At 38.9% G+C, this 20,976-nt stretch overlaps 1 protein-coding gene across 1 annotated transcript; it reads left to right on the top strand.

Annotated features, from left to right (window-relative positions):
• The first annotated feature begins 3,719 nt into the window (after positions 1-3,719).
• Positions 3,720-20,859, top strand: tmem276b (transmembrane protein 276b). The gene is made up of 4 exons (XM_061742260.1): positions 3,720-4,404; positions 8,682-8,795; positions 17,255-17,392; positions 17,625-20,859. Exons 1-4 carry the CDS (start codon positions 3,999-4,001, stop codon positions 17,870-17,872), a joined length of 906 nt encoding a protein of 301 aa, XP_061598244.1. The 5' UTR covers positions 3,720-3,998; the 3' UTR covers positions 17,873-20,859.
• The last annotated feature ends 117 nt before the right edge of the window (positions 20,860-20,976 follow it).

The following is a 20,976-nucleotide window of genomic DNA, read 5'->3' on the forward strand; positions in this document are numbered from 1 at the left end:
TTAGATGTCATGATGCTGAGAGGCTAACTGGTACAAAGATGCTGAGGCAGCCCACTGCATTGCTCAGCGTGCTGCACACAAACATGTCCACTGAAGGCAAAAATGTACTTCAAAGGCCCTATGCCTAAAAATGTCATATGGAAGAGAGAGGGAGGGGGCATTGACTGTGTGTTCACACTTGTCCAATTTCACCAGTCTATTTGGCAAGCTTCTGTTGCCATAACGACTTCACGGCAGGTTGCCTTCCTTAGTCATCAGCCTTTGAGCAGCTTATTGTCTGTGGGAGCCTTCTTCAGTCACAGCATAAAAGAACAGAAAAAAAAGAAACATTCCTCCGAGTGCAGTGGAAGATAAACAGTGGAAAACAGTATGAACACATAAATAGCTAATTTCTCAATGTTATAACGTCAACGTTAGTAAGTAAACTTTACAGCTTAGTTTAAGCATCAAAGTCTTGGAGTCTGGATTAAAATGTTTAGTGGATGATGCATAATTCAGCCTGGCTAGCCATACCCATTCACCTGGCAAAATGTTCTCTCATGAAACAGGTTTGGTGCCCTCATATAGACATTTTCACTGGTGCAGAAGGCACCAAACCAATTGCACCAGAGGTGCCTAGGCAATCAATCCAAGAACCACTATTCAAAACAACCATGATGGCTGCCATCACAGGCTTCTTTTCTTTTATTTTCTATTGTCTTTCTATCGAAGAGCATAAGAATTGGGATAGCTGATCATCTTAGTATAGCTAGTTAGCTTAGGATGCAAACAGCCTTTTACAGTATTTGTGCAATCTGTTTTTGTCAGTATGGATCGTATGCGATGAGATGCTGGACTGCACCTCAGTGGACTGTGTCAGCTCTGTAAGTTAATGTATGTGCTATAACCGTCAACATTTTCCGCACGGAACCAACATTCAAGGTAGTTTAAAGGATTTGTGCTGAGGTCAAGTCTGTTGATATTTGAAAAAAACCTAAGGAAAACATGTAGAGCTATCCCCGCATGCCCCTCCCTCCAGATCTACTCTCAAAGACATGCCTTTCATGAACTCTCCCAGCCATCCTTCACCCCACTTTGTGCGTATGAGCATAAACCATTCCCCTGACGGTGACTGGCTGAACTATGTTTTTTAGGGCAGGCTGGTGATTCACCATAGACTGTAAAAAAATAATGACCAAGCATTATGTCACGTGACCCATTGGTTTCTGAAGACCAGTTTTGAAGCTTGTTTTTTCTCATATGGGGTGCAGCCAGCTGGAACCCACCAAAATAACTGCACATGTTGTCAGATGTTTACAGCAAAATATACCATTTAACATGTTGACTCGATGGCAAAATCAAAAATGAACATCACGTTTAGCTGACACTGGGAAAATACAAACAGCTGGTTGTTTTGCTAAGCATGGTAGCATGACAGTTACAGATGAGGAAGTGATAACGGCAAGCCATTGGCTGACTGTCAGTCATTCATATTAGAAACAAATGTATTGCTTTATATAAACTCTCCTGGCGTGATACAAAAGATTTCGCCTGCCTCAGAGTGGAAGGTGTGGAATCAAACGATTGAGACTAAAATGTTTTTTTTTAACCAGTCTATACCATGATATTTCTGCTCTAAAATTTGACATTTTAACTAGGGGTCAGTGGAGATTGACTCGCTTTCGGAGCCAGACTCTATCTGTCAGTTAAGGAACTGCAACAAATCTTAGTCTCGCATGAGCCTCAATCTGGGAGTTAGATCTTGGCATTTGGGATTCACTGAATATCACAGAAAGTGTTCTGGATTACACATTGCATAGAAACACCTATCTTATCTGTAAGTAATATCCATGCATTAAAACAGCCATGTTATAACTATATCTTGCAGCCTTCTTCTATGCAGGCAGCAGAGTCCCAACAAGCTTTAGCTCAAAGTTGTTTGTCGTTATCTGTTTTACTTTATTATTTTAATCGTTCCTTCACAAACAAATAAATAAAGCTGTGTGAAGGAATTTTCAGCATTTTGGTTATGAGAACCATATATTCTTATAGATTTACATGAACCTGTCTCTCACTGTATGTCTTTGCACTACATATGATGTATTCATTCAAATGTTTCTGTTAATGTTTCTGTTAACCCTTTACAAGGGTTACAATAATGCTAAATGACTCAATGTACCTTAATGCATGATATATCAGTTCAACATGTTCGTTAACAGATTTCCTCAATTTATATGTAGGGAAATATAATTAAGTCATGATATGTCAATTATGCTTTTTATGATTACTATGCATATTCCCACCTGAAAATCAATATTATTCAAAAGAATACACCTGCAAGTGTATCTTTTTTCTGTCTGCCTCAACCTTGGAGGACACAGTGTAACTACGTCACTGCCTCTTACCATAGTAGTTACATCTTCATAATCAGCCCGAGCACAACTTGTTGTGACATTAACTTGAAAGTTTGAGCCTCCACTTTACATACACTTAAATACAGCCAAGAGGAAAACATGACAAGGCCACACGGAAATTTGAGACTTGAACCACCTTCTCGCTGTAAAGAGATATAAACAGTAAGCTATACTCCTATGCCACAGATTACCACAGATCGATTGGATTCTAATTACTTTTTGTGAGAATATGTCTGAGCGGTGAAAAACACAAATCTGTCAAACAGCAAGTAATCTTCTCTGAGGATGGAAAGTTGTGAGATTCAAATCTATTGATGGCCAAGTTCTATTTGACAACAATTTGGGTATTTTGTATCGAATCATTAAATGCTACTATTTAATCTGCTCATCACTGCTGCTTTATTTGTCGAATGTTAAAACATTTACAGAAGTTAACTGCTTGAGATCAAATTATATAAGGCAATAATTAGAATGAATCTAATCTCTATACAGGTTAACTGGATAAAAATCATGACAAATTAGAAAAGTAAACACATAACTTATTAGAGCCATCATTTATAAGATAAGGCAAGTTTATTTATATAGCACAATTCAACACAAGGTAATTCAAAGTGCTTTACATCAACATTAAAAGAGGCAAGAGATAATTAGACAGTATATAACCAATAAAATGAAATAAAATTATGAGAAAAGAAGGTAAAATAATAAAAAGCACAAGTTGCTGAAAACTAAGGGCAGTAGAGTACCGCAGGCACATCTCATTCGCTGTTTTCAGAAAGTATTTAATTTTAAGAGTACGCTTAAATAACAAATAAAATGATAAGAAAAGAGGTAAAATAATAAAAAGCAGAAAGTTGTTAAAAATAAGGGCAGTACAGTACAGCAGGTAAGTATTTAATTTAAGAGTGGTAGACTTTATTGTCCCAATGGATGTACACATCTCATTCGCGGTTTTCAGAAAGTATTTAATTTTAAGAGTACTCTTAAATAACAAATAAAATGAAATAAAATGATAAGAAAAGAGGTAAAATAATAAAAAGCAGAAAGTTGTTAAAAAATAAGGGCAGTAGAGTACAGCAGCTAAGTATTTAATTACTAAGGTTGACTTTATTGTCCCAATGGAGAAAAAAAAATGACTTCGGACGTCTAAAATATCTGCAGCACCCACTGTGAATGCTGAAAACAATCTATTAGTTGCATATGACAACATTGTGGTCCTGGATCGCCCTAAGATCCCATTCAAGCATAACAAATGTGCACCGCTCCTCCTCCTCCTTCAAACGGAGCGTGTTTCCGTCTGCCCCCCATCATCCCGCAGCATCCTGGAGGAGAGACAGCGCAACTGCATCATCCTCCTCCCTGCCTCCTGCGCGCTGGTCCATCCATCCATCCCCTCTCCTCCTGTAACAGATGGTGGGAACAGCGCTGCATCTAGCGGGCAGCAGCGCAGCACAGCTCCGCATCCTCCCCTCCACACAGCCGTGGCCCCGCAGCAGCAGCATGCTCCAGCAGGGCTCCGGCAGCCTCTGAGGTCCCGGCAGCACCAGCACCTCGGCCGCCCTGCAGGAACCTTCTTGCGACTCTCCATCGAGCAGGGGGGGGAAGATGGCCGCTATGAAAATATTAACCAGCACGGGGCTCTTCCTGGCTTTGTGCGCGCTGGGGCTGCTCACCATGGCCATCTGCACCGATTACTGGTACGAGACCGACGCCAGGAGACACCGAGAGAGGTGTAAAAACTATGGCAACAAGCGCAACGACCCGGGCTACATCTACATCTCCAACCACAACCTCCCGCTCCAGATGCTCCCGAGGAGCCTGCAGAGGGAAGGTGGTGATGGGGATGGCCCGCACGCTGCTCCCCTCGTCCGGGGGAAGCGACACTTTCTGTCGGCGGCCACCGCCATGGAGTCTCAGTGCAGCCGGCAGTTCAACTCCACCATCTCCGGGCTGTGGAGGAAGTGCCACCGGGAGGGCTTCGACCTGGAGACCGAGGAGCTGATTTACAAAGGTAAACACCAGCATGGAGCCCGGCTGTTCCTGTGCTGCTGCCAGGCCGTGATGCTCGGTGCTGCTGAGCTCACACCTAGACACAACACCGATCACCCCGAGGCCTCACAGAGCAGGAACATTCCTCAGCTTTCACATTTGATCACAAAAACTGCACGTCAGGTTTATTAGTCCATGGGCCAGAGCCCAACATTTCACTTGTCAGCACCACTCAAGGTGACCAAACTTGCTTATGATTTTTGAAGATATCTATGTCTGTAGATGATATTCTGGTATGATAACCCTTCCTGAGTGGCAGCTGGATCATAGTTTGAGTGACATTATGTGATGATTCTGTGCTTGGTTAACCTTCTTAACACTATCTTAAGTACACACAGAACTTGATAGCCCAACTATAATCAGATCTTGACATATTCCATTAATAACGATGTTAATTTTGTTTACAATATTGTTATGTGTAAAATATTGTTTCTAAAACTAAGCTGGTTCCTTATCTCATTGTGGTGTCCTTTATGTCCTGTATCTGCATGATAAAGACCAGTTTGTGACATCAGCCTAGTGGCTGTTATAGTTCCATAGGAGCCTAATGATGCTCTTCTAATTTAAGGCTCACAATGACCTGTAACAACGATATAGTATGGGGTATATTATACATTTCCTGAATCTTTATGGTCCTGTGAGTATTCCAGTTTTTGTGTCTCTGTTGTTCCAAGATAGCACAGGGACAAAAGATTTGTGTAAAAATTGTGTAAAAATGTGTGTTGTTTATAGTTTAAAGAGCTGCAGTGACCTCTGTGTTGGTCAGAAAGATTCACATCTTAGCTTGAATGAATGCTTAAAAGGTCCCCTTTAAAATGATACCAAAGACAATATTGTGAAACATTGACATATCCTGTACATGAGTCTAAACCAGGATATGCACCAGCATCTAAAATGTAATTTTCTGAGCTTCATGAACTGATAACTCTGATACAGCTGCCACTCAGGAAGGGTTATCATACCAAAATATCATCTATAGACATAGATATTTTCAAAAATTATAAGCAAGTTTTGTCAGCTTGTGTGGTACTGATCTCTGGTCTGGCCCATGGACTATATGTCAGTCCGCAGTTTTATTGCTGAATTCCGCTGTCCATGGTCCTGAGTGAACCCGAGTAGGAGTGAAAAGGATGCTCTTGGGTTGCCAAATTTGACAAAGGCAAAAAGACTAAAAATAACTTGAATCTGTTCTTCTGCTGAAACAACACAAAAGCAAGTATTTTTTTCTTAACCAAAAACAAAAACTGTATTTAAGACAAGTTTTATTGTCATATTAACTGTCAGAGTAGACGTGGATGAGCTCCCATTCAGCCTAAAGCGACCCAAATGATACATTAATGACACTGATGTCACGTTCATTAATGACAGATTCATATCCTTATATCCCAGACCCAAACTAGCCCACGTTATTTATATTTGCAATGTGTATAGAATTGTAGAACAAAAGGCCCCTACTTCCCATAAAAAATGATAATGACAACAATAGAGCTACATCACAACACAGATCTGTTTTTGTTCAAGAGGCTTACAAGCTCCCTTGGCATTTTCACTCTTGTTCACTCAGTCCATTGTTAATACCATGGCTGTTATTATAAGGCTATTTATTAGGACTGCATTCTGACCAACTATTCCATTTATAGCCTTAAATGTGGTCAAATTCACTTTATGAAATAGATTTGAACACATGTACGTGAAATTAAATTGAGTGACTCTGTCATAGTCAGTAGAATTTGCAGCCCTCCAACCAGAAAGTTGCTAGATTGACCCCCAGCATTGTCATGTGACAAAGTGCCCTTGGGCAAGAACACTGAACCCCAAATTGTCTACATAACACCAGCCACCCATAGTGTTGATCCTACAACGGATAAATGGAGAGGGTTATGTCAGGAAAGGCCCCCAACGTAAAACCAATGCCAAATCTATATTTGGAACATGATCTGCTGTGGCAATCCCCATTAAAGGGAAAATAAATGCTTGCTTTTACCTTTTGCTCTAAATGTTCAACTTCTTATTTACCCACCATTAAAGTCTCGCCACCCCTAGCTTCGATGCCTCTGGGGTTTTTTTTTTAAATACACTGAGCTCCAAGCAGCCAGAAGGGAGGTACGGCTCAAAATTTGGCTCTTTTTCAAGTATAATAAAATCTGGTGGCTGTGGTTTCAATGGCCCAGGAAGTAAATGTTTTAAACGCTCAAAACAAACATATGCAATTACTATGTAGTTTAGTGTTTTGTCTGCTTCTTAAGATCCTATTTCACTAGATCTCATATTTGAGTTCTTCTGCAATAAGTGTTTAGAGCAAATATTGGCACTGATAACTGGGCATTTTCATAATATCATTTATTAATTCCTTTTTCACAGATTATTTATAAAAGCCGCTGGGGATGAAGAACCCATGTTACATAAGACCAGTAACTATGAACAAAATGCAGTTTTCTATTTTGTACAAGTTCCACTGCATCATTGCAGAGTTAACTACTGGAAGCACAAATGTATACTTATAGCATCACATAACGTTGAAGTAACACACATGTGTTACACTTAGCTGAACATACTGTAGCTGCTCTGACATGTATAATTGCTACTTGTGGACTTACATGTGGATGTGCTCACCAGTCTGTGTTTATATAAGTAGTGACAACAGACATCTCCACGCACTCGGATTTTTAAAGACAGCTTGATTAAAGTCTGTCAATGCAACAAAATAGAACACACAGCCATGGATGAAACTGTACCCAGAATGAGACAAAATGGGGGCTAAAAGCTGTTTTAAACATGACTTATGCTTCATCAGGAAACAGAACTAGTCGAACATGACTGATACACGTTCAGGAATTATCTGATGTCTGTGTTTAAGTATGAATGCAATCTTGATTGACGTGTCAAGCGTACACCGATCATTGTGCAAAATTCTCCAGTTGTGGACTCAAAAGCTCATTAATACTGTTAAAGTAACACATATTCTAATTGTGTTTTTCACATCCACAAGGATTAGAAGTGTTTGTAAGTTTTGGTCTTTGCTTTGGTGTTCATAAGTGTTTAATTTCAATTTACTCAGACAGTTTGTCCACATTATTACTGAGCAAAAATCACTGGAAACATGAGAGTTTTGCATTGAACACTGGTGGGAAGTAGCAACACATTACTTTTATTATTTATTTTGACCTCTACTCAGATGAAAAATGGGTGAAGATATGCTTAAATAAAATGGAACTCTGTGTACTAACAGTTTTGACAAAGGTCTGACATCAGCAGGAGCAACAAAGGCACCTGGAGCATCAGGAAGATGTCAATCAAGCACAGTCTGTAGATTCCCTCAACCCTTCAAGAGAAAATCTTTAATCCTGTTAGGCAATTCAAAATATCAGTGTGGATATACCAAAAGTTAATGGGGCATTTAAATGCTTGCGTGGTATCCATACCCTTACCAAAGTTAAATTTCCCATATTATGGAATCTAAACAAATTGCACTTCAAAGCTGGTTGGCACAGAAATCTGAAATTACAATAAAATATAGATGCAGTTTTGGCTTGCTTATTGGTTTTAAAATATCACCGTCTGTTGGGAAAGCATTGCCTCCAACAGTATCTCGATGTATCACCAACTTTAGTCTTGGATGTTATTAAACAAACATTCATTTTCTAACCTTAAATATCACAAACCTCAAAAGAAAACCTTAATAACCCCCTAAAATGTAATAGAAATTCACCCTTTGACACAAACTTCTGAGCTTTTTCAAGCTATCTTTATGAAGGCAGAATGGCTTTTCATGACTGGTGTCATATGCCAACTAGTTTCCATGAATCACTCAGTTTTTTCCTACAGTAAGGGAAGCTTTGATCTGCTAAGTGACTGGTAGAAATGTTGGTGCTAGATGACAGAGTAAGTCTCTAAAATATTTGCCAAAGTACAATACGATTCCCTTTAAATCAGAACATTTTGCTTTTGTTAGAATCATTTGTTTTGTTCATTATTTTACTAATCACCCCTTAATTACTGCCTAGGAGTGGGGAAAAACAAGGTTAATAGGCCCAGCTCGGAAAATGAAAACTCACTGAGAGTGAAAAATAAATAAGAAGTTCTTCTCCCATGTGTGTACATACTTCCTAATATCCCAGAAGAGGGGCAAAAGTTCAGAATGCAAGTCTTTGTTTTCTTCTTTGCCGCCTTCCTTATCTGCTTTAATTAAAGATATCTGTGCTCCAGTGATAACTTTCTCCCTCATTTTGTCTTATCCAGGAAAAATTCAAAGATGTATCCCAGTCAAGTATCACTATTCCTCGTCCATCCTACCACGAAATTTACCCATCAACATCACAAAGACCATACGACAGGATGAGTGGCATGCGCTACGTAAGTCTCAAAGTGTTTGTCTGTCTGTTTTCACTTGTCATGAATTTGCAATTTATTTAGGCAAATAAGACAAATAAACAACAACTAAAAAAAAAAGAAAAGACTGAAGACTGTTTCGTAGCTGTGTTGGGATTATCATCCTTTGATACTCTGTCTTTGTATTTAGAGGTTTAGTTGACTGAGTATTTGTAAAACTGGTGCATTTTAGTCCTCTCTTAATTTAATTGTATGTATATATCCAAGAACGTGGTCCTACATAACTGCAGTACAACAAAAGCAAGCTGCTGGCGGTCCATACAAAAGGTCCATAGTTGGAAAACAGTTCAATGCTGGTTCATTTTATAATTGCTGCTGTCATGACTTGTAAGTGGCTGTTCATCTGTTAAACCAGGCAGTCGTCTACTCATATGAGGATCACTTGTTCGATCCCTAGCTTTCTCAGTCCACATGTTAAAGTGTCTCCAGGCAACATGAGCCTCACGCTAATAAATTGCTATTTAAATGCACTGTGTACTATGTAATGCAACTGTAATTTTTACTACAAGGTTATTGTAATCTTACTGTTATCTACAGTACATATAATGTCCATTATAACAATGCAACATTAGGTGGTTAAAGCAACGCCAAGGAATTTTTTCATGTTTAATATCAGGTACAAATTTATTTAAAGTGATTATTGGGTTTACTTTTAGGAAGTATTGTCTAGCTGTTGCAATTTCCTGTCCCTCATCGGAAATCACACTTAGTAACTTTGGACTCCCGGAGTATTGCTTTACAGCACTATGTCAACAATAATGAAACTAGCACACGGACTTACAGTGACCATTATAGCAGAGGCGACTAAGAGACTCAAGAAAAATAATGACAGAAGAGAAAATGGAGCTTGACCAAGCAAGAAACCAAAGAAGAGTGAATCTTGGACACACTTAGTAAGGACAAGAATTAGGAGTTAGGATGGAGAAGGTTCGGATGCCACGTCACCATAAGCTAAGAACTCATCCATGCTGGCTCAGATATGGACACATTTGTTGGTACACATCCATAAAAGAAAAAAAAAAAAGAAACTCACAATTGTCACTGAAATAACTTGAAACTGACAAAAGTAATAATAAATTAAAATGTACTTTGTACTAAAACTGATTAATGAATATCAGATATTGATTTTGAATTGTTCAACAGAATAATAAAAAGAAACAAAAAACTAATGAAACTGGCCTTGACAAATTAGTTGATACAAGCAACTTAATATTTTGTTGTACAACTATTTGAGGAAGTCTCATATATAGATGTACAAACCGCTCCAGCTGTCTGGTTTGATGGGACAGACTGCATGTTTCAGCTTTTTACATTTTTTTTTTTTTTTTTTTTTACAGATGTTCAATAGGATTTAGATCAGGGCTCATAGAAGGACGCCTCAGAACACTCAAGTGTTTTGTGATTAGCCATCCATGGGTGGTTTTAGTTGTGTGTTTTGGGACATTATCCTGTTGGAGGACTCATGCCCTGCAATTGACACCGAGCTTTCTGACACTGGACAGCACATTTTGTTCCACAATGCCTTGATAGGCTTGAGACGTCATTGTACCTAGCTACATTTTTTTTAATGCTTAATCTTTATGTATATGAACATAGAGTTGATATGACCTACCAAAAAGCACCGGTTTTGTCTCATCTGTCCAAAGGACATCTTCTTGGAAGCTTTATTTGTCAATAAGCATTCAGACAAATTCCACTCTGGCTTTTTTTAAGATTTGCTTTCAAGATTAGAGACTTACTCAGTCGTCTACTTTGCCTCAAACATTGATGGATTGTATGATCTGACACTAATGTATCTTGACCTTGGAGTTTACCTTCAAACTTTCTAAAAGTTGTTCTGGTCTCTTTGATTACCATTCATAATATTCATCTGTTCAGTTTGTCATCAGCTTTCCTCTTGTGTGCATGCGCAGGGAGTTTGGCTTCAGTCCTGTGGACCTTAAACTTCTGAAAGAAATGTATAACTTTAGTCACAAGAACATCAAGCTGTTTGATGATATTACAGTCTTTACCTTTAACATGCTGGTTTGCCATTTTCTTTCTGATCTCTTAAAAAACACCTCTCGATTCTCACGATACCAAACAGTGGTGAATTATCACCCTTTAAATAGAAAGACTAGACTGCAAGTTATTCTAAATAAAGGACACATTATCATCATCTTTTCTAGGGGTAACAACTAATTTGACCGGTCTCTTTCATTCGTTTTTTTTAATTATTCTATACCACAGTTAAAAAGTCTGATTTTCTTATTTGGTTTTTCAATATCTTGTTATTTTATTTTTTACCTTTGTCAGCTTCTAATTATTTCAGTGAGCACTGTGGGTTTTACTTTAATGGAAGGTTACCAACAAATCTGTCCATATGTGTAAGTATCAGTCTGCATTAGTCTCACTCCAGGAAAAGTGAAGGATTTTAGGTATTCAATCTACAGAAATTGGTTACATTTAGTCAAAGGGATGTGTAAACAAGATAATCTAAAGACTTCAAATATTGGTATATTGGTAGAAAAAAAAGCTGGGGGGTTTAAATTTGATCAAATATCAAGTATCTATATCATATCTGGCATTAGTAACAAACCAGATCCTAAAACAAAGGTCTCAAATATACAGCTGGTTTCTATAAACAAAAATAATATTTCCTTTTTCAATGTTTTATTTTAACAAAGTAAATGTACATAGCTAATTGATGAATCCTTACTTTTATTTGCACAGCAGGGTGTGCACACCTCTTGGAGTTCAACCCATTGTTTTTAATTGGACACAGAACATTTTTTACTCATATCTGAGATTAGATAATAAATCTACAAAGAAGCTGTAAAAATATCAAAGACTTGATGAAAACGGTGGAATATTTACATGCTAAAAGGCATATATCAGGACTTCAATCATAGCCCATATACGTTTTTCAGTTGTTTAAGTTTCAATAAGAAAAATTAAGCTTTTTAATCTGTGCCTCTGCGTGGTGACTGTTGTTCAGGGGCATGTGTTCATGTGGGCATGTGTGTTCATGTTCAGTCTTTGGTGAATCATCCTCCCATGCATGTCACCATTCGTTGTTTTCTACATGGTCAAAAACAGTCAATTTCCTTCTACTGACTGTCTTAAAAATGTGGCGTCCTCATACTCCTCATTTAAATTCACACTCAACTATGACACGAATAAACTCCAAAATGCAGCTTTCACAAAATTAAACTGTTCATACCTCTTATTCCAGTTCATTCCTTTCTTCATGCCAGATAAATGTGCCAACTCTAGATAAATGACTCATTTAACAGAGTCCACTTATTGTGGGTGAAACAAAATTACAAAAATGTATTTTATACATTCTATTTTTTTAACCTGCAACATTTTTATTGCCCTTTTTCGTCGAATAACACACAAAAAAAAACCATAACCTTTTCGGAACACTTCCAATAGAAAGTCTAGATCCTCCCCCCACAATGAGGAGATTGAACAAAATTAAATGTTTTTAACAGTGATGCAGGGGATTACATATTTACTAGTAAGCCAAATGTTATGATAATACATAAATGTGATATGATTGGCAGACTATAAAATATCCGCTTAGAGGGCGTTATCTTTATTATCATGAAATGCAATTATTTCTAGTCATAAAAGCTAAAACTAGTTGGGACTGGATGTGAATACTGAAGCAATTTTTGTTATTTTACAGCATCTGTAAGCCAAAAACATATTTAATCAACATGGGCTTAAGTGTGAATTTCAATTTGTAATTTACTTTATTAAAGGTATAGTCTGTAATCGTATTCAAAAACATTTATTGTTATACTGGGTGAAATGGTCCTTCCATCCTGAGAGTAGCCAGTGAATAATGTGTTCAGAAAAAGGAAAGAAAAAAATCTGGCCTCTCTGACAGCTTTAATCCTGTAAAAACTCTGACCAATCTGTTTTTTGCGCACCGAGTGGCACAGATTGGTCAGAGAACCAGAGGATTGGCAGGGGGAAAAGAACCAATCAGATGTCTTCATTTTAAGTCCCGCCCACGCCCCCCCTCTGTCCCATGCGCGCACTCGTCACGTCGAAAATCTTGCCGGAAAACTTCACACACTCGAGTCACATTTGCTGAAGAATAGCAGAGAAAACGAGAAAACGCAGCCAAGAATACCACCTCCAGCGTTACTTGTAACGGCTCGCCCTGCTAAAAAGGCTAAAAAAAGAAAGCCAAAGTGCGATTCTGCGGCGCAGGTTGTCCGCTACTGGGGGTGTGCCACGAAGCACACACTGAAGGCTGATTTATGGTTCTGCATTACACTACCGCAGTATGGGAGTCCGTGGGGATGGAGGCATCTCCATTCCGGCGAGGGCGGAGAGCGCTGGTGTTTTGCCAAAAAGTGATTGCCTGCCAGAATCTGATTTCTTCTGATTTGTGGCCGCGGGAGTGCGCACAGCAGCCCGTTGAGCGATAGCGCTAAAATGTCAGATTTTCAGATTATGAAGCTCAAGAATGAGATCAAGTCATATTTAGGCAGAAACAACTTTTCATTAACTGTATTTGGCCTTCAATCAATTTTTGGCAGGTGAAAATGCCTATTTTGTGTTGTAATGGTCCTTTAAAATAGTTAAAAGCAATCCTGTGAGCTCTAGTGTTTATATTATGAAGCTCAAGAATGAGATCAAGTCATATTTAGGCAGAAACACTCTTTTATTAACTGTATTTGACCTTCAATCAATTTTTGGCAGGTAAAAAGACCCATTTTCAGGGGAGAAATCAGATTCTGGCAGGCAATCACTTTTTGGCACTACACCGGTACGGTGGCGGTGCGCTGCGTTGCTGTGCAGGCTCTGGAGCCATGGCAACGCCGTAGGGTACGGCGTAGCCTACGGCGTAGGGTACGCGGCGACGCGCACCATTCTGCGTTGGTGTAACGCGTAACCATAAATCAGCCTTCAGTGTGTGCTCTGTGCGCTGTTCTGAACACTTCTCTGTTGTGCTCATTTTGCTGGGACGTCAGGTCCCTCCGCCGAGACACAACTTTTGCGGTATGCGTTCATTGTTGTGTCTAAAAATTATGTGCAGTGCCCACTCAATCAGAAACGGTACAGATATTCTGTGATATTTTTTTAATATTTATAAAAAAATTAAATTATAACAAAATAAAGGATCCCCATAACTTTGATTGGGTGAGCAGGATGCACGTTTAGGTGGGCACAGCCCCCCCTGTCCCCCCCCTAAAACCAGCCTCGCTTACAGGTGAATGAGACATGGGGTAATTTTGTTGAAACTGTACCGTCCAAAATGTCCTGGAAAACTCGACTCCTGCAAATGCGCGTTCCCCAAAGTTTGTGGGGGTGTGGCTTTGGACGGAGCGCTGACGGGAGGGGGAGGAGGGGGCGGGGCTTAGAGGAGGTGCCACTTTCAAATCTTGCCAGCTCTCCAACATTAAAGACTATACCTTTAATATCTGTAACCCTCTCTATGAGGGTCTAAAATTGAATGTACAAAAATCAAAACAGTGAACTTCGAATACTTTTTTAAGAATACTGGACCTTCAGAGAGTATATATTTCTTCTTCTGTGGTGCTTCCCCAGGCCGTTTGTGCAGATATCCTCTCATGTTGGTTGGACTTATTTGTGAATTGTTCCATCATCAGCAAATGGAGCTTAAGCAGGATGAGATCAATTGACCGATTCATTATTACAGGAAATTTTTCTTCAAAACCTTGGAAAACATCTCTTTTGGGTTTTTGCTCATCTGTGAAGCGCCATCAAGCTTTGGACCAGTTGTAGACAGGATATTGTATATTGTATAAACAGTATGTTGTTACACAGGAGAATTAGGCTGCCTTTGCTTCTTGTCAAATGATCAATAAACAGTAATGACCTTGGTGTCATTGGAAACCATATATGTCCATGCCCTCACACTGCCTCCGTATGCTGTATAGATGAAGCTGCATGCTCCATGAGCTGCTCTAAAGCTTTAGTTGGTTTTCTTTTTCTTCCTGTTAGGCTTGTACAGGTTGATCCTGTTTCCATCAGTCTAATAAATGCTTCTGTTTTTGAAATGAAAATGAAAAAAGGCCCCAAGATTGTCTACTTTCACTTGTATTGACAACTCACAAATGTAAATGGCATACCTGAAATCAGTTTTTGGATTGCCCCACATGCACAAAGGCTTTGCTGCAGCCTGAATGGCCATTTGGTAAATGTCCTTGCCTTTATCACTGCTTTCATTTCTGACTACTGCTGTCAATTAAAAACAAAATGCCTCAAAACCACTTTTAAAAAATCCAATTGGGTGAGCAGTATCATATTACTGTTTAATAGGATGACTGGTTTTTGTAGAGCAACTGTAGCTCAGGAGGTAGAGTGCAGGTACAGACCCTAAATTCTCAAGCTTAAGTATTGAAATGTCTTTCGGATGAGTGGCATGCGCTACGTAAGTTTCAAAGTGTTTGTCTGTCTGTTTTCACTTGTCATGAATTTGCAATTTATTTAGGCAAATAAGTCAAATAAACAACAACTAAAAAAAAAAGAAAAGACTGAAGACTGTTTCGTAGCTGTGTTGGGATTATCATCCTTTCATACTCTGTCTTTGTATTTAGAGGTTTAGTTGACTGAGTATTTGTAAAACCGGTGCATTTTAGTCCTCTCTTAATTTAATTGTATGTATATATCCAAGAACTTGGTCCTACATAACTGCAGTACAACAAAAGCAAGCTGCTGGCGGTCCATACAAAAGGTCCATAGTTGGAAAACAGTTCAATGCTGGTTCATTTTATAATTGCTGCTGTCATGACTTGTAAGTGGCTGTTCATCTGTTAAACCAGGCAGTCGTCTACTCATATGAGGATCACTTGTTCGATCCCTAGCTTTCTCAGTCCACATGTTAAAGTGTCTCCAGGCAACATGAGCCTCACGCTAATAAATTGCTATTTAAATGCAGTGTGTACTATGTAATGCAACTGTAGTTCGTACTACAAGGTTATTGTAATCTCACTGTTATCTACATATAATGTCCATTATAACAATGCAACATTAGGTGGTTAAAGCAACGCCAATGAATTTTTTCATGTTTAATATCAGGTACAAATTTATTTAAAGTGATTATTGGGTTTACTTTTAGGAAGTATTGTCTAGCTGTTGCAATTTCCTGTCCCTCATCGGAAATCACACTTAGTAACTTTGGACTCCCGGAGTATTGCTTTACAGCACTATGTCAACAATAATGAAACTAGCACACGGAGCTACATCGACCATTATAGTATTGAGTATTAAGTATTGAAATGTCTTTCGGCATGATACTGAATGCCACATTGGGCCCGACGTGTCGGTTACTTGTATGTAGTTTTTGATACAAAGCTCCATGAATATGATATAACACAAAGTTCTGACTTCCTTCCAGGTTATTTAAAGATCATTTCTCTACGGCCCTATGATGGATTGCCGACTTTTTCATGGTGTATTTCAAAGAGATAGAGCTTCCCCGTGACCCCAAATAGGATGAAGTATAGAGTCTCCAAATTTATGTGTATAAATAAAATAATAATAATCATACATCATGGGCCAATCTATTCTCTGTATTTTGGTGTGTAATTACTATTATTCTTTATAATTATTACGTCAGTATTTAAAGACTTGGATGTTAGTCTATCATTATTGATACACATACAATACATATTTACAGTTGTGAAAAAAATCACAGTTACACTGGAAACAGTTGGAAAGCAGAGTGGTCTATATTTTGTCTTTTTTCCAGCCAAAAATATTCTTAATGAAGCTGCTTTTGCATCTAACTCCTTTTTGTCCTCTTAACTGAAACACTCTTATCTGAAGTTGCAGCAGCCAGATTATTTATTTAAATGAGTAACTTTATAATACCGTCATTTTCATTATGTCCACCTATTTCCATGGCTCACCTGCCAGTCGATGAGTCAGAGCTACGGCTGCTATTGGACTGCATCCGTGGGGATTTTCAGTAGGATTCACAAGCACGTCTTTCTTTGGTTCAAGCACACTCCTGTGTACCATCTTCAGTGCAGATGTGATTGTTGTAAAAAAAGCACTTATTTACTGATGGGATGCCACTTTAAGCATGTTATTGTCAAACCTTTTCCTGCTCTCATTATTCATGCAGGCACTGCCTTCATAATCATTTCTGGTTTATATATCATTCTTTTATACTTATTGTTTTTTGAAAGAAAAAAAACAACACATTTGTCTACAGGCAAACACACAAAAAACAAAACAAAACAAAAACTGCTAATAACTATTATTTTGACATTTGTGCTTTCTGTTCTACTACGATGAGATCAAATGACACATTTGGTTCCGCAGGAATTTGCTGGTCGGGTTTTTCCGTCACACATTTTCAATTGTAAAACATAGTGATAAAAGGTGTTTATTTTGAAACTAAATGAATAATTTAGAGGTGATTTTGTGACATTTGTAATTTCTACTTGCAGATCTAAGAAGAATGACGGCCGGTTTTGTGGGGATGGCTGTGTCCATCATTCTTTTTGGCTGGATCATCGGGGTGCTGGGATGCTGCCAGCAGCATGACCTCATGCAATATGTAGCTGGGCTACTCTTTCTCATGGGAGGTACTGTGAGAGCACATATGCCCACAGCCACACACAGCCATGCACTCAAAAGCCAATTTTATTCAATTTCCATGTTTAGTTGGTGGCAGGTGAAAGCACATTTAGGTTGACATGAGATAATCGATGCAGTAACATGACCCTCATCTTATAGTAAGATGTACAGCACATTAAGAGATTTAATGATCGATAAGGAGTCCTTCTAAACTACTCTTGATCTCTTCTCCTTGTGCAGGAACATGCTGCATCATCTCCTTGTGCACATGTGTGGCAGGAATCAACTTCGAGTTATCCCGCTACCCTCGCAACATGTACGGCCTCCCTGAGGACATTAGCCATGGCTATGGCTGGTCCATGTTTTGTGCCTGGGGCGGCCTCGGTCTCACATTGCTGGCTGGCTTCCTCTGCACCTTGGCTCCCTCTCTGAGCACACCCGTTCGCACGACCATCCACAAGCCGAGGCAGGAGAACGGAACCGTGTGACGGAGGCGCTGCGAGGCGACCGACCCACTGAACGCACAAACTGCACCCTTCCAACGTTGATGTTCAACTCTGAAAAGGTTCTTTTTTTTTTTTTTTTGTCAAATTCACCACATCACAACACGTTCAACACCGCCATCCCCTTCCAGTGTTCAGTGTGCCTGAGTTGTAACGTAAGCAGCGAACTAACAACAAGATTCACACATCTAAGCTTAAAAACTCTCAAGGAACCTCCAGGAACATCAAGAGTAACTTGTACAGCAACATATGACCGGGGAATGACTCTCATAGAACAAGTAGGACTTTTTTCATTGTTGTTGTTGTTGATGTTGTTTTGTTTCAATTTTTGACATGCTGATTTTATTGTGACCTAAAGGTGACTGTTTTCTCAGAAGAGAATTTGTCTCAAAATGGTGCTCTTTTAAAACAGCCACACACACACACACACACACACACACACACACACACACACACACACACACACACACACACACACACACACACACACACACACACACACATGGGAACAAACACACAGACATCATGCCCATCATCCTGTCAGTATTCCTCTTTCATTCAGCGGTGCGTGTTACTGTTTGTAATTTAAAAAAAAAGAAAGAAATGTGCTGGCAGTGACTTTTCATTGCTTATCTTTAGGTAGGCACAATAACGGACATCAAAACATGAGTCTGGGGGAAGATGTTTACAGCCCATAATGGATCTTGCAGTGTTGTCAGTGCGATAAAGTTCACAGACATAACTCCCCTTGAAAAGCAAATTGATCCCTCTTTTTTCAAAATTCCCCACGTAAAGATACATTTCTTTGTAGATCCAGATCATTGTTTGTGTAAAGTGCATTTTGAATAAGATTTTGTTCTCCGTGTCATTTGAGGTAATGAAGGCTGACAGTATGGAGAACAAGCAGATTTTGTTCATTTATTTATTTATTTTGTACCAAATAGAAACAGCTAAGGAAACAGAACGCAGTAGAACGCAGCAGCTGCTGAGCAGGGATGTAATGTTGCTGTGCTGTTACTGCTCTGACAGGCCCAGTTGTTTACTGGCTGCTGAATCAAATCCTAACAAGAGCAAACATGGGAAACCAAACTGAGGAGGAAGTATCTGTTTACCCTTGATATCAGTCAGCTGTTCTGCGTGCTCCGACTACAGCCAAGCTTTGCGATTTTAGAGAAAGAAGCAAGCGCTGTGTCAGTGATCCCACTGCTGAAGAAGCACAACCAAAAGCCCTCTCTGAGTCAAGCAAAGGGACGCAAAGTGTCAAAGGTCATATCAAGTCATCAAATAAAATGGGAACATACAATCACATATTTTGAAGTCATTAAAAATCATGAAATCATTCAAAGATGATTAAATCTTTGGATGGAACATTCAAATCAGGCTTCAAAAAAGGGGGGGAAAGCACAGTACTGTAATAAACAACCTTCAACTGCACCTAATCCACACGCTGAACATGAAAAAATGATGTGACCCTTCAGTGACAGGTGTCCACACGGAATCCCTTGGTTTTTGCGTGTTGTGCTATGGATGCAAATGTTCCGCAATCTCTTACATTTTTGACACATTCTGAACCATTCAATTCTTACACAATTTGCCAAAATGTGATGGAACAATGTAAACCCCCCGTGAACGTGGAGAACAGCTTGAAAGTGTTAGTGAAAAGGAGACTTTTGAGGGTCCTGGTGATAGTTTGGGTGATAATGACCAACAGCATACATCATTGTTATCATTATATATTTTTATTGCCAGCAACTAATTTATTTTGATATAACAATATTCACCACAAGTTCATTATACATTTATATAAGTGTTGATTGCCTGAGATAAATCATCAGAAACTTTACTGCTGTTTCAATTAACTCTCTTAAGTAAAAAAGAAAAAGTGTTGTCAGTGTGTTAACAACACTGTGTGTGATGTTCAGTCCCTTCACCGTCACCATTGACAAGGAAATCATGCGAGGCATGATTGAAATCAGTATCTTCAGTGTCATCTTTGCACTTTGCTGCATCTCATAAAGTCAGTGAATCTGAGTGTGGGAGCAGGAGCTGATCAGAGCATGTGTCATGTACCCTGCTGTATCTTTTACAAAGAATCTGGGTTTATTCCATACTCACTAGACATTAACCTGGGCTCTTATTGTGAAAATATTCAGGCCTGAAACTTTGACTATAAACGTGACAATATTTTGGTCAATACACCAGTGATAGACAGAACGAAATGCTGGCTGGTGTCTTGGCTGTGTGCAGTTTTAAGTTCACACTTAAATTCATACAGTCACACGGATATTACTGAAAGTGCTAAACTGTAACGTGTTTACTTAGTGGAAGTATAACGTGTTGTTATAACTGAAGCACTATTCACAGAATTCTTGAAAGCGTTTTTGTGTATTATGCACAGAAAAATCTGAGTTTTTCTGTGCACTGATGGGTCTTTATCAGCAGTCCAGAAGTATTACAAAAATGAATTTTTAATTTTGAAAGAACATATTTTACACCCCTATATGTGAAGCAGTAAATTTAGAAGAAATCCAGAACATAGCTTTGTCTGCATTTTGAATCTAAAGTATTTTCACTGACCGAGAAGAACAGTAGCACACAGTAGCAAAGATGTTCAAAACCTTAAAAATGAGAACAAATGAAGTCATTGCAACTGAACAACGTTTGTAAAAGTGTTGTAAAGCCCTCTCAGGAGGGAAAGCTGTGTTTGCCTGCTGTGTTTTTCATGAGGAACATTGTACAGTGTGCAGTGAGAGATGCCCTGTGAAAATGCCGCTGTTAAGAGTGGCACTTGTTTCAGTAGCACAACCATTATTTTCTACAAGTCATTTATACTGGGTGCAACCACTTCAGATGTTCTGTGGGGATAAAAAAAAAAGACAAAACTGTCTTGCATGATCTCATTCCAGTTAGTTTCTTTCAATATATGAAAAAAAAACTTGTGTCAGTTTTTTCATTAATTTATTTTACTGAAATAAAATATGTAATTATTAACATGTTGTGGTTTCCTGTCTTAGTGTTTGAGCCTCTATCCTGCAGTTTTGCTTTCCAGGTTGGGACACTGACTCATCACCCCTGGTGCTGCTTTTTTT

Source organism: Cololabis saira, chromosome 2 (assembly GCF_033807715.1).
Source record: "Cololabis saira isolate AMF1-May2022 chromosome 2, fColSai1.1, whole genome shotgun sequence".
Classification (NCBI taxonomy): domain Eukaryota; kingdom Metazoa; phylum Chordata; class Actinopteri; order Beloniformes; family Belonidae; genus Cololabis; species Cololabis saira.

Excerpts from the sequence above, each read along its gene's own strand:
- tmem276b (XM_061742260.1), top strand. The coding sequence starts at position 3,999 with ATGGCCGCTATGAAAATATTAACCAGCACGGGGCTCTTCCTGGCTTTG. Across the intron at positions 8,796-17,254 it reads GGATGAGTGGCATGCGCTAC|ATCTAAGAAGAATGACGGCC; the intron begins GTAAGTCTCAAA and ends TTCTACTTGCAG. Across the intron at positions 17,393-17,624 it reads GCTACTCTTTCTCATGGGAG|GAACATGCTGCATCATCTCC; the intron begins GTACTGTGAGAG and ends CTCCTTGTGCAG.